Source organism: Haliotis cracherodii, unplaced genomic scaffold (genome assembly GCF_022045235.1).
Source record: "Haliotis cracherodii isolate W230 unplaced genomic scaffold, xgHalCrac1.p SCAF_35, whole genome shotgun sequence".
NCBI classification, from domain to species: domain Eukaryota; kingdom Metazoa; phylum Mollusca; class Gastropoda; order Lepetellida; family Haliotidae; genus Haliotis; species Haliotis cracherodii.
This window is the reverse complement of record NW_027266292.1, coordinates 1,795,502-1,810,283: the sequence shown is the minus strand read 5'-3', so window position 1 is coordinate 1,810,283 and position 14,782 is coordinate 1,795,502. Positions and strand designations below refer to the sequence as shown.

General features: G+C 38.0%; 2 protein-coding genes across 2 annotated transcripts in view; one reads left to right on the top strand and one right to left on the bottom strand.

The window, feature by feature from the left end:
* LOC139477759 (CTD nuclear envelope phosphatase 1-like) overlaps window positions 1-4,338 on the bottom strand; it is a 37,205-nt gene extending 32,867 nt beyond the window's left edge. Inside the window, exon 1 of the mRNA XM_071260168.1 lies at window positions 4,117-4,338. Within this exon, the coding sequence (XP_071116269.1) occupies window positions 4,117-4,215 (99 nt within the window). The 5' untranslated portion in view covers window positions 4,216-4,338. The remainder of the gene's footprint in view (window positions 1-4,116) is intronic.
* Window positions 4,339-8,168: 3,830 nt separating this feature from the next.
* Window positions 8,169-14,782, top strand: part of LOC139477727 (uncharacterized) — a 57,209-nt gene continuing 50,595 nt past the window's right edge. The window contains exon 1 of the mRNA XM_071260124.1: window positions 8,169-8,419. Coding sequence (XP_071116225.1) covers window positions 8,248-8,419 — 172 coding nt within the window. The 5' untranslated portion in view covers window positions 8,169-8,247. The remainder of the gene's footprint in view (window positions 8,420-14,782) is intronic.

The window sequence follows — 14,782 nt, the reverse complement described above, 5'->3', positions numbered from 1 at the left end:
TCTGAAAATTATTTCTCAAAATATCCATCATCAATGGAGTTTTAAGTATGAAGTCTTAACCGATTCCACAACGAGCTGCAGCCCCTACCAATGCATGTTTGTTATTAGCCTCCAATATGTTTATTTCATTAACCTTGACATACTGACAGCTTCACAAATCACCTGCTTCAGATGAAGTTTAACCTGGCAGAGTAGGATCATGATGCAGTAAGTTACATCGCCGAGGCATCACAGCCTGCTTTCAATGAGATAATCAGGACAGCAAAGTGAAACTGCAGCCCATGTGCCAATATTTACCATCCACAGGCCATCATTTACAGCAGGCAAATCACACAGAAAGAGAGTTATCATTCTTTGCCAGAAGTTGCCAGTCACGAAGAGACTCCAGTTTTGAACAATACACAACATATACAAAAGGTGTGTTGTCCAGCTTTTTAATGGGGTCCTATAGTATCTGAATCTAGGTCCCGAAATCATTTAACTATTTAACATGTTGGCTTTTTAACTTGTTTAACCCCGTGAACTAGTCATGCTTACATTTTGTTTACTTAGTTGTTTTTTTATGTTGTTTTTTTTTTTTGGGGGGGGGGGGAGGGTAGATAATTTTAAGGTCGCTGCTTCATACATATTTGTTCTCTATTAACATGATTAACTGAGGAGTCGGAAGATTTTGATTTTTACAACACTTTTTATGTGAGGTCATCCTTGTTCATTCAACCAACGCCTTATTTGTGGGTAAATCATGAGGATAATTTAATTTCCCTCCAGTATTTACTGGAACAATTTTAAATCAAATACCACCCCACAATCTCTCATTGAAGAGAAGTAGGTAAAGAGTTTTTCAAGTAGGTTTTGATGTGAGTGCTTAACAGCTAGTGACACAGATATCGCAAAGATTTCAGGGTCGCCATGAGTTAGTAATGTTGTAAGACATACAACAACATAAGGATGATAACAGCCCTGTTAGGGCCACCATATATGCTTACATTAGGAAATGAGGAAAACCTTTACAAGCCGGTATCAATGTTACCATATGTGTTCGTATGAGTGAGTGAGTGAGTGAGTGAGTTGGGTTTAACGCCACTTTTAACATTATTCCAGTTATATCATGGCGTGTGGGCTTAATGTGGGAGGAAAGCCCGAAGTGATGCAGGTCTCAGACGTTTACCACTTCGGTGAAACCCACGAGCACGGGTATGGTGCTGACAAACCTAGAAACATAATTGGGGCGAACCGGGATTCGAACCCACAATCATAGGTTTCTGGCGTGTCCAGGGGACGCAACTCTGCACAGTGAATCGCGGCGCCTTAGACGACTGGGCCACCCGTGCCCCCGTGTTCGTATGAACAATGAATGAGAATTGGGTTTTGAGTATTTCAGCTACCACATGTTTGGAACTAATTACACTAAATACAGAGAAATGGCAAAAAATAGGCAAATTTCAGAGATTTTCAGGAAGCAGAGTATAGACATGGCCAATATTTTGTCAATCCAAGAGTGGTAAAAATATAGAGGGACCAGCTGCTTTCGACCAAGATCTAACCATTTGACCAATGGTGTCTACCCATGGGAAGTGATTTTATATGCCCTCTAGGCAGCCGCTCTATCCACTACATCACGGATGTGGTCCGCACGTCACAGTTTTCAACACTTTGGTGATACCTGGGAACTGATGTGTGTTGCTGACAGATAAAAAATCATTACAAGGACAGTTCTTGGATCAGAACTGATGTCCAGCAAATCCTAAGGTCAAACCCCTGCCTCAGACTGTTTAAAAGTAATAACCACAGAAAGAAGTTGCCCTCACACAGTGACTGAGTAAGTTAGGTTTAACGCAGCTTTTAACAGTATTCCAGTTATATCGCGGCATGTCAGCTTAATGTGGGAGGAAAGCCCCCAGTGATGCAGGTCTCAGATGTTTACCATTTCGATGAAACCCACGAGCACGGGTATGGTGCTGACAAACCTAGAAACATAATCGGGGTGAATCAGGATTTTAACCCACAATCATTGGTTTCTGGCGTGCCCAAGGGACGCAACTCTGCACAGCGAATCACGGGGTCTTAGAGGACTGGACCATTCGTGCCCCCACCCTCACATAGGCACAATTAGAAACAGGGGTTACAGGCAGAAATCATTCCTACCTGGTAATGCTAAGTTGGTTGGTTGGTTTGTTGTTTAACGCCGCACTCAGCAATATTCTAGCTATATGACAGTGGTCTATAAATAATCTAGTCTCGACCAGACAATCCAGTGATTGACATAATGGGCATCGATCCACACAATTCGGATCGATGACATGCATCAACCAAGTCAGCGAGCCTGACCACCCAATCCCGTTAGTCGCCTCTTAAGACAAGCATAGTCACCTTTTAAGGCAAGCATGGGTTGCTGAAGATCTGTTCTACCCCGGATCTTCACAGGTCGGTAATGCTAAGTGACACAACTGCGTATATCTAGCTTCAACCATGAGTCATCTGATAAGGTAATATTACCAGAGTTTGGAATGCTCACTCTTAGCTTGCCCTAAAGCATTGATTGGTTCAATTTGGTTGTGTTACTGCAAGCTGTGATTCAGTTGTTATGGGTCAAGCAAGGTTAAGACGTTTTACACACCTTCCCCTTATAACATGTACAACACTGACATGTCTGCAATTGTACAGATATGAGTATCGGCACATGTGCAGCTGTACACGGCTGCGTGATTACATTAACACCCTTTGTCAAACACTTTCAATTATAGTGACACTATTACTGGTTTTCCAAGTTTGGACTATGATTGTAAGAAAACATATTTGCAGCATTGTCACAGATTACTGAGTCAACTCCAGATTTATTCCTGTTGATTCATCTAAATTAAAAACAACTTATTCAAACAGAATTATCATGTTTTGTCAATGGGAATTAACTGTTATCAACAAATATACTGTCATTTGCTGTAGATGGTTCGGGCAAATGCTTGCAATGTGAAAAACAATTCAAAATGCCCCCACTGACCATCACAAAAAATGTCTCTTTTATAATAATCAGGAAAGGACATTTGAATGTCGTCATACTTTAATACAAGTATAGATTAACCTACGAGATACACCAAAAAGATGTCACTTTAGCAGTTGTCAGCTGATGTTTACAACTATCGCAGCTTGTGATCAATGTCACTTGACCTACAATCACATTTAAAGCTGTCTATGTAAACAGAAGTATGATGGAATTTGAAGCTTTGAATGAGATTTTGTTGTGAAACTTGTCTGCATAATAAACAAACTGCTAGTGGTCACAAGTTGGAATGACAAGATGATGGGGAGGTCTCCTGTTGGTGATGTGTCAGATATTAGAGGGATGCTTGAGGTTTGTTATCATTAACCACATAAACTTGGTTTTTTTAACATCCAGGTTGACCCATAATATTCCTCATTTTGAACACACCGCCATAATTTATTGATAATGGCACTTAAAGGCTTTTCTCCTGATCAACAATGCATAAAAGGTTTTTTTCCCTTCACATTCAGTATGTTCGGCAATGGTTACATATAATCATGATAATTATTAGGATAGTAATAATTAGATCTGGTGTTTGATTATTTCAAACCTGAAAACAAACAGAAAGCACATCAATTGTGCAATACTAGTCGAAGTCAAATACTGCAGGTTACTCTTATATTATAACATGACAGCCTTGTGATAATATAAGATTATCAGATTACACAGCGGTAAAATCTGTGTTCAACACCATTTACAATGATATCACGCCATACGATTATATTTCCCGTTCAACCATAAATCTGTCGTCTTTTCTGAAGAAACAATAGTATATAGTGATACATGAACGCCTAACCGTAAAACATATTCAAATTCTTCCCCAACCGGCAAGATGAGACAACAAGTGTTCGGCAAACGTATGTCAAAAGAGGTCATGTGTAGTTTTCAAAATTATGCCATCGGTTTCAAACTATGTCAACACATGCTTGTTGCACAATATTTGTCAACTGGTGGAATTGTGTTAGCATAGAAGCAAGGACATGTTCTCCCATCAATATACCTTCCGACACCTTACTGCAGTAAGGCCTTACACTGGTTTTTAAAGGATAAAATCGAAAAAATGTAGAAACACTCACTGCGCGAACCTGTCGTCGGAAACAGTAACACACAAAACTCCATATTTTAGCTGCCAATACGAAGAATCCGCGCAAACCCATTACAAGGTACTTGAACATTAGTGTTGAATGATTTCACCCCCTGACTCTCGATGAAAAAGATGTAAGAAAGAGCAGAAAATAAACAAGATATGGGCCTACTGGCTCCTCGATGTAGTGCCTAGTTTCACATCTACACCGCCATTAATTCCCATAGGTCAGTGCGCACCGGTCAACAGGAAATAACCTTTCAATTGATTCCGGAAGTGTTTACCATATAATTTTCCTTGCAACAGATGTTCTTTCATTTTCATACTCACTGGTACTCTGTTGGCACTGGGCTATCAATATTTCAGGAATGCAAATATATACCCATTTCACGAGATCTTGACGAATAACTTTGCCGACGTTAAAAAATAACATTGAAATGCCATTATGATATACATATACGTCTTTGATGATTAATTACTGCGAAATTGTTATGAAACTATTTTCGGAAAAGGTCGAAATATACTCATTGCTATTCACACCTTATTGTAATGTGATATGACGACATTGTTAATACTAATGGCTAAGTATTTTAATTGAACAGTACTATCATTCCCTGAGAATGCAATATTAAAAAATCAACGGAAGAGATGTGAGGTGACGTGAAATGGAGTTTAACCTGGCGTTCAAGATTATTTCAGTTATGTAGCGAGTACTTGCGACGTGCATGCGTGCGTGCGTGTGTGGCTGCTTGTATTTGTCCGGACGTATGCCAGCATTTCAGTGCCAGCCCACTGACATACCATGCTGCAGTTTAACATGGATACCCAACTCAGACACTGTTCATGGACTCCAAACCGACCAGTCCTTGTTTTATCCCCTTAATGCCGAACTGCAGACAGGGTAACAACAAGTACCATATTTTAAGGGTTTTTTTTGTGATGTCTATGATACCGCCATGGGATCGACCCCCGACCTTCCGCTCTCCGGACAGGCATTCTATCCGCATCACCACGGATAGATGCCCGTTGTCTAATGTAGAGTTGTTTCTCTTCGCTGTCAAGGATTCGCTGGGTTTTTATTTAGTTCGAACCCAAGCATCGTCCCACTTATGACCCTTGGTGTTGGCATTGGTTTAATCTTAAGGAGGACACGGGATGCTCAGTTGTGCCCCACAGCCGCACCAGAACCTGCATGTCGACAGTTCGAATCCATTATTAGCCCTGGATATGCCTCTTTTCTTTTCTCTATAAATATACCCTTACTTCCTTGTTTTACCAGTGTGGTAAACGTCGACATGCGTCGTACCTGGAGTTCTTGTTCAAAGCGACGTTTATCAAACTCACTCACTCACTGATTGATCTACCCGTGAATACCCCGGTTAGAATTGATCTACAGCAACACGTGCCTGTCGTAAGAAGTTACTAACGGGCGAATGGTCGAGTGGCACACGAAGCTCATGTCTAATGTCCCCCGCCGTGACATTGCTGGAATATTGCTAAAAGCGGCGTAAAAACACACCCACTCACTCACTCCAGTCTCGATAATTTACAAACCGTCATTTTGCTTCGATTCTGCTGAGTGTGACGTTAACAACAAATAAACACTCATTGTTCAGTGTAAAGACGCAGCATTCTTATGTTTTTCAAGACTGAGTGAGTATTTTGGACATATTTTTCACGGCGTAGCTTGATGTGGGAGGACAGTGATGCAGATATCGGACGTTATCACATCGACGAAACCCACAAGCATGTGCATGGTGCTGACGAACCTAGAAACATTATCAGGGTGAATACGAACAATTCGCTGTGCAGAGTTGCGTCCCTTGGGCACGCCAGAAACCTATGATCATTATTTCGAATCCCGGGTCGCCCCGATTATGTTTCTAGGTTTGTCAGCACCATAAACATGCTCTTGGGTTCATCAAAGTGGTAAACGTGTGAGACCTGCATCACTTCGGGCTTTCCTCCCACATCAAGCTGACACGGCGTGATATGTCTGGAATACTGTTTAAAGCAGCCTTAAATCCAACTCACTCCCTCACTTTGGCATGAAAAGTCCACTGACCCTCCGCCCGCGTCAAATAATTTCACAACAAAAATAACTGCTACCTTTTATTATATAAACAATGCTGCTTGTGCTGTCTCGTTAACCATACCTGTATTTGTTTGGTAAATATTATATGTAAACTGTTGCGTATGTACCATGTATAGTATTGCTGTTTGTAAACACTCACGCACGTATTTTTTCGCAATATAAATACGTGGACCGATACTTTAAATATTCCTTGGGTGAAATGTTCCTTACTTTGATGGTTCTCTCAACAAACGACATACTGAACTCGCAATTCTTAGGAATTATATCATTCAATACATCCATCGGAATTTCTTTTAACCTTTATGGCTCAATATCAAAATTTGTTCCTGTCTTTCGTGACGTCATTTGACCAAAATAAAATAGCCAAATGTAAAAGTTAACCAACTTCACACATGACTTAAAACCCTTGTGAATCCAGCGCACAAATTAATCAAACAGGAAACCAATGATTTTTTTTCAAATCTACATTTTTGTATTTAAATGGAGCAAAAGCCGTCAGTGGTGTAACAATTTTGATACTGTTATTTAATAAAATATCCGCAATGAAACTGCTGTTTCTATGTTGGATGATAAGGTTAATTAAAGCTGTTATGCACAGGAGAACAGTTTTTGGTTGTCTTGTCTACTACAGCAATTTGTTTGTGAAATTAAATTTGGTTTTGAGAAAATGTATGTTTCTGCTTGATGCTATATTTCAAAGATCAAAGTTTTGTAGTCCGTATTGTTTAAATTCATTTTTTCAGATTATTATACTTTAATAGGTCATGCTAGGTATGGTTGTCTAAAAAGGACAATATTTAAATATAGAATTTGTAATTCAGTATTAGTTACACCAATGATATCAATGATATCATTGTTACCCCATTAGTCAAATAACAAGAAATATATGCCACTTTTCACTTCTTATTACACACAATCGCCTTAATTACAATCACACATCATATTTTAGTGTCATTTTCATGCAATGAAAATGGAATTGCTTGATATAAATGCAAACTAAAGTCTCAAAACCTTTTTAAACGGTTCTTTTTATGTTTGTGTTGCACCATTGACACTTGGTTTGTTGTTTAACGCCGCACTCATCAATATTCCAGCTATATGGCAGCGCTCTGTAAACAATCGAGTCTGGACCAAACAATCCAATGATTGACATCACGCAATTGGGATCGATGACATGCATCAACCAATTCAGCGAGCCTGACCACCCGATCCTGTTGGTCGCCTCTTACGACAAGCATAGTCGCCTTTTACGTCAAGCATGGGTTGCTGGAGACCTATTCTACCCTGGATCTTCACGGGTCCAATGACCCTTGTCGTTACCCTACATTTCTCCACATTTGACAGTTCTACAAATAAAGTAATACATTTTCTCATAAACCTGGAATGATATATAGCCACAAGACCCATTACTAAATTATCATAAAAATGGAATTTATTGACAGTGTGGTTTTTTCACAAGCATATAAATGTGTATATGTATGCCTTATATAGACTGCAATACTAGGTTATTCACGAGGTATAAGGAAAAGATCATAAAAGAACCATGTGAATAATGACATTGGTCTAAACGTTTCATTTAACAGGAAAAAATGCAAGCTCAAAGTGGTGTCACAGTCCACTGACAAGACAATTTACTGTATTTGGAATTATTTGATTTTTTTTTATAAAAATATGATTAAATTACGTCTATGATGATTAAATCTTGTTTACTTATGTAAAGGAGTGTATTTAGTCATCAAACATATTTTTGATTTCCGTCATTTTCTTAGAAATACTCAACTGACCATAAAAAGGACCAATTTTGATAATGCCCCGTAATGTACAGATTTTTGTAACATAAAACAACATGTAAACTGCTGGTCACTTGGAGTCTTATATGGTTAGTCATTTGTAGAAACCAGTTGTATCGAAAATAGCATCAACCACCTGCTAATGGCGTCTGTAGAAACGAAATCTGAGACCTGAGGATTCATAACTTTGTGAACTTTACAGGAACATTTCACAGCCGTTATTAGATGTCATAAACCAATGGATACAAAACTGCACGAAGCAGTTCGCTATGGAAGTGTGAATGACGTCAGGAAAGCTCTCGGACAAGGATATGATCCGAATTTAATAGGCCTTTACGATTGGAGCCCTGTCCACGAAGCTGCACACAACGGTGAAACTAAAATACTTTCATTGCTGTTGAAAAACAAAGGTGAAGTTAACCACTGTCATTTTACATTTTTCGAATCAAGAGATGTATAAATTGTTTTATTATATTTTTTTCCTAAATGTTGGGGTGTGAAGTTAATCTTGTTTCCCAATCCATGTTTATCATAATCTGTCTCAAAAGTTTGAATGAGAACTGCGTTAGTTCGCTGCTGCTTTGAGTGTGGTAAATATCGGTATGTAAACATGAATTGTTTTGTGCGTAGCTAGGTGAAACATATACTCTCTTTCGCTTGATAACACTGTGCAAATAGGTGTCATGTGTTTTCTACCCAATACACTTGTCATTTTCTCTCAGGTACCATTTTTTGGTGGCACTGTTAATTCTTTTTTTTTCCATCCTGTGTTGATTGTTTAGCACTGTAGTTATTATTCCATCACATAAAGTGTGATTGCAATTGACAATATTTAAAGCAAATTCATGTTTGATTGTGAGCATATATTTAACAACCCAGTGACAAGTTTTGTTTGTTGTTTCATGCTAGACATGTACTTAAGCACACAGACGGCAGCATCGAAATCAATTATTATTAATTTATTATTATTATTATTATTATTATTATTATTATTATTATTAGCAACACACTGTACCATAGACCATGTAGACACCACAAAATACCAAAATCTGCAATATTATGTGCATATAGTGTAACCTAAACTATCTCGAAGATCTGTATCGTTTCACCTTTATATGCTCATCCTTAGGAGACACTCAAAAGCAATACATTCCAAATAAAAAATATTTAACTCAACCTTCAGTCCATCAATAGATTTACCTTATGGCAACCTCAAATTATAAAGATTTAAAATCTGTCATGTTATTTTTCAAGTATGCCTTCCAGGGAAGAAATGTCTCATACGAAATGTGTGAATCTGTGAAATGATTCTGCACTATGTGGTATGCACTTCAGGTTTGTGGCCTTTTATACACTGTACATTTGAATAACAGCACATAATCAACCAAGTAAACAGTCTGACAACTCAAACCAAATTAAGTCACCTCTTGTGACAAGAAATAGAGTGCTGAGTACCTGTTCTGACCTGGGAGAAGGGAAACAACTGGACTGTCTACTTTATATACCGTGCACAGTAGTGAATTCTTCATCATATGGTTCGTTTTTCATATGTTTAATCAGTTTCAAAGCAGCTTTGTGTAGAAGTTGCCTCAATATTGTTTGCTTGGTTATTGAAATGACTAATCTTAATTTGTTCTTAAAAAGAGTGGAGCAAGTGAAAATAGCAGCAATTTCATTTTGTTTTTTGACCAGATCAATTAAGTACTTGTCTTGCATATTTTTATACCAAAGTATCATGAAATATCTGAAAATATAATCAATACCTCTTTTTCAAATAAAAACTCAAAGACTAAATTGATTTCTGTGCTGTGTGTATTACCATTCTTTCTTGTGAATAATACACACCAACCTCTGGAGTTTGTTTTGTTGCAAACATGCTGTCCAGTCACTTCAGGTGACGTATTTGCAGGAATGAGCCGGAGAGTACAAAATGTCAATGTAACTGTAAATTACGAGATACATGTAAGAGGTGACTCTCCACATTTTTGTTTCATAATTTTTGAAAAATATTTTTTAAAATGTCTAAAAAGTGACAGGCAGATCTTTAAAACATGTATTGAGATTAGTTAAAAATTATATGACACCTAAATGGCTTGCCAAATGATTGCACCAAAATAATTCAATATTGGATGGTGTAAGTCAAAATCCAATTCTGGTTTATGCAACATTTCTACATGACAGTGTTTTGGGAGAAAACTACAATCACTTTTTGAGAAAAGAATCAACAGAACAAATAATAGCTGTTTTGGTGTTACCCTCTCACACTCTGTGGCAAAAACCTCATGCACAATCTTGTCTCTTAGCATTATAATACATTTTATGTACATTTAAGTGTTCTCAAATGGATTGTATTAGCTGAGTTTACGAGACTGAACATAGTTTTACTAGACTTTACCTTCACTCTAGTGGCAAAGTCACACAGTGCTTATAAGTACAATTGGCAGAAGTAATTTGATATTTTTGATAAGTATCTACAAGGACATTTATGAGTTCTCCAAATGAGTATCACCAGGATAATTTATGCAAGCTCATATCCGTCCACTAAACTGTATATATGCTCTATTTATCATGTTAATGTATATATATTTTTATGAAGCTAATAATTCCAAACACTCAACAGCTGTTAAATATCGACCACGATCTGGAGGTTTATAGATAATCTCTTAATCTGTAGATTAGCATAATTAGCCATGTCCACAGCTTCAACTGTTCCACATGCCTGGGCTCTGAATGAAATAAACACTAATCAGTAAATGCCTTATCAAGGTCAGTTGTCTGCGACATTACATTGTTACCAAGTTCCCTGTTGTTAATTAAATGTGTAGATTAGTACCTATTGTGTATCAGGGAAAGTGTAACTAACTTTACAAACAGCATCAGGCTGAAACTCAGGGTTTCAGATCGGTTCATTTTCTGGAACATTGACTAATTATATTGCAAAATGTCCTGAGATTTTATTCAAATGTGTTAATGATACAGCACATACATAAGAATGTCCTTTCAAACATTAATATAATCATGTCTCTCGTAAAATCACAGAAAATACACAACAGATTAATGTATATAAACACAAAAGTTCAAAAAAGTTCTGTATTAGCCCTCAACAGGATGTCCTCTTTTTAGAGTTCTTTTAACTGAACTGCCCTGTGAGTACTAGAATTGAAAATCTGGTTTCTGACAAGCCCAACTGAACTACTTGTCTTTTGTAGCAACAAACTGAATCATTCTATGTGCCAAACACTTTTGAGCCTGCAAACCTGAACTGGTCTTTTAGGCATTTTTTTAAAACAAATTTTTGTGTTATTGTATGGATACAGTTTTGCTGAGATCACTGGACCAATTTTATTTTTTCAAGACTCCCAAGCTTCAGACAAGTGGTTGGTTGGTTGGTTTGTTGTTAAACGTTGCACTCAGCAATATTCCAGCTATATGACGGCAGTCTGTGAATAATCGATTCTGGACCAGACAATCCAGTGATTAATATCATGAGCATCAATCCACGCAATTGGGATACGATAACATGCATCAACCAGGTCAGCCAGCCTGATCACCCGATCCCATTAGTCACCTCTAACGACAAGCATAGTCACCTTTTACGGCAAGCATGAGTTGCTGGAGACCTATTCTACCCTGGATCAAGTGAGTTAGGTTGGTTACTAATCTCAAATATGGCTGGATAAGAAGGGCCAAGTCATCTAAGGCACCACAGTTTTCACTGTGCAGAGTGGCATGCCAGGATCCTCTGATCATGGGTTCAAATCCCAGATTTGCTAATTGTGATTCTTGGTTTGTGAGCACCATTTCTGTGCTCATGGGTTTCACCAAAGTGGTTGACGTTTGAGACCTGCATCGCTTAATACGTCTTTCCTACTTCGAACTATCATGCCAGATATCTGGGAAATACTGTTTAAACTTCAAACCTGCATTAACTCCCTCTATAGGTCAACAATCTTAGAGACAGGAGAGGGGCGGTCGGGTAGCCTAGTGGTTAAAGCGTTCGCTCGTCACGACGAAGATCCGGGTTTGAATCCTGACATGGGTACAATGTGTGAAGCCCATTTCTGGTGTCCCCCCGCCAAGATATTGCTGGAATATTGCTAAAAGCGGCGTAAAACCATACTCACTCACTAGAGACAGGAGCCATAATAAAAAATGTTTGTGTAAATTGGTGAATTTCCTGAAAACAAATAATATACATTAAATATGTTAACAAATACATGCTCTCATTAAAAAACACCATTTTTGTTTTATTAGCAAAATTTCAGGAAAGCTAATCTGTAATGTAAGGTAAAGAATTGGTATTGATATTAAGAAATTAAAGCTTAAATAGCCCTTTCTTTGTTTCTTTGTTTCAGTAGAGGAGTTGGCAAACAGTATAGAAGGGTATTTGTGTGACAGCTTCTGCTATCTATCTATTGAGCATGTTGAGTGTCTCGCGTTAATTACATAAACAGCTTGTAAATACACCTTTCCTTCCTGCTAGCTAATAGACAGGTCTGTTGTCAATGTCTGTCAATCAGCGGAGCTCTATGACCATGATAACCATTATTACACCTAACCCTGCTTTCAGTTGTGGTTTCAATAAGCATCACTGGTTGTCCTGTAGTAGTACAGTGATCCCTCGCTATAACGCTACCTTCGGGGTCCAAATAATTGATGAGCGTTATAGATGATCAGCGGTTTAACGAAGGTCGAGTCGTAGGTGGTAGATGACCAACAAAACAGTATACATGCTCTGCCAACCTAACACGATCTATGTTGCACGTTTCAGAGTTGGTGGCACGGGTGGCCCATTTGTCTAAGGCGCCACGATTCCTACGATTGTGGGTTCGAATCCCGGTTCGCCCCGATTATGTTTCTAGGTTTGTCAGCACCATACCCGTGCTCGTGGGTTTCATCGAAGTGGTAAACGTCCGAGATCTGCATCACTTCGGGCTTTCCTCCCACATTAAGCTGACACGCCATGATATAACTGGAATACTGTTAAAAGCGGCATTAAACCCAACTCACTCACGTTTCAGAGTTTCCAAAAAGATTATTATAGAAGTTATTTATGATTCATAGTGTAAAAAAAGATTTATCAAGTATTAATATGCGCTTTAAAAAAAACACCACATCGTATCCCTTTGGGTGAATAAGCAGGTAGATCTGTAACAAACTTGGTCAATAAAAGTATGAAATTTGATTTAAAACATCACTAGTCATGGTGATTTACCATTTAAAATGTATTTCCTGCTCTCCAAGGCATTGTTTTATGTGTAGAAATTAAGATTACCGTGTGTATTTACTCGTAAATTGAGCCGGAAATAGCAACCAGCTGTGCACACATTTCCTCCCAATCTACCGGTGATTCAGTTAAAACGTACCCAGTGATACAACTTCAAAGAATTTTGATGCAAACATTAGTCCAGATAAACAAGGAACATTTTTATTTATTACCAGATATTATAATAATAGGATTTAATTGCGTACTTCATTTCGGATATGTTGACTGATATTTCCGGTACCTGATCGCGGTGATCATCTGATAATGTTTTCTGAGAAGGGAGGAAAACATTGTGTCATTTGAAAAGTTGAGTTTATTGAAAATGTTAGTAAATTTTGGGAGCCATGCCTTACCATGCGCTTTTACCGAGTTAGCGCTATATTGAAGGGTGCAATAACGAGGGAACACTGTAGTAACAAGATGGCTGTGGACATGCTGTGATACTGTTTAGAATGTTGTGTTAAACTTGTCACGAAAATGACAGAAGAGCTCATAATTTGTTTGCATATTCCATGAAATAGATAAGACAAGAGGTAAATTTTTTTAAAGCTTGTAAAATTTATCAACATACTTAAGAGGTGGTACAATACGTTGATATCTCATATAAGAAATAAACGACTTGTGGTCGTTGTTTATATATAGGTTAGACCACATGGACCCAGTGTCTAATTGTGAAATGGTTAATTAAACCACGAGGCGTGCTGCGCAGAGTGGTTTAATCAACCATGTCAATGATTAGTCACTGAGGTCTGAGTGGTCTAACATACTTAAACCATGTCCAACATTTATGGCACCTAAAATGCTTTAAAAACATTGTTTTGTTAAAGGTGTTTTGAAAGATATTCAGGAACTCTATGCCCAACTGTGAGCAATCAATACTATTGGCGATAGTTTGTCTAACTATCGATAGTTTCGATAGTTTATTTGTTTGGTACATTTACTTTCTTAAAAAACATAGAAGCAACGCCTATGATCACCTAACCGCTGTCGTGCTTTCGTTTCGATTGCACTACTTTGTCTGCTTAATTTAGAGTTACGTCCCTTAGCTACTCGTCGCTAGCCACATTGACAAGATGGCGGACGCCACATGTCAGTTTGAAATTGTCGCCAGTAAGGCAGGTAAATCGTGGGTATTGGACCATTTGGCTTTGTCAAAACGCAAAACGAGACAGACAAGCAAAACGTAGGTTGTATAATGTGTCTGATAATTCTAAAGTATTCAGGAAATACTAGTCTACTAATCTGACCGACCACTTGACAAGAGGGCACCCAGATGTATCAATATGAGAGCTTGTAATAGTCACATATGATTCAGTAGCACGACTGGTCCAGGAATCAGTTGTCAATCACATTCATTCACATTGGTGCTAAAACACTGCAGTAACCTAAGACTTTACCAATTACATGAAGTGAAATTTTGTATTAAAATGTTTTTGAGAGGTCAATTTGAACTTGTTTTCTTTTCATTTCTTGTTTTCTTTACAAATAGTATCAGAGAGTTATAATT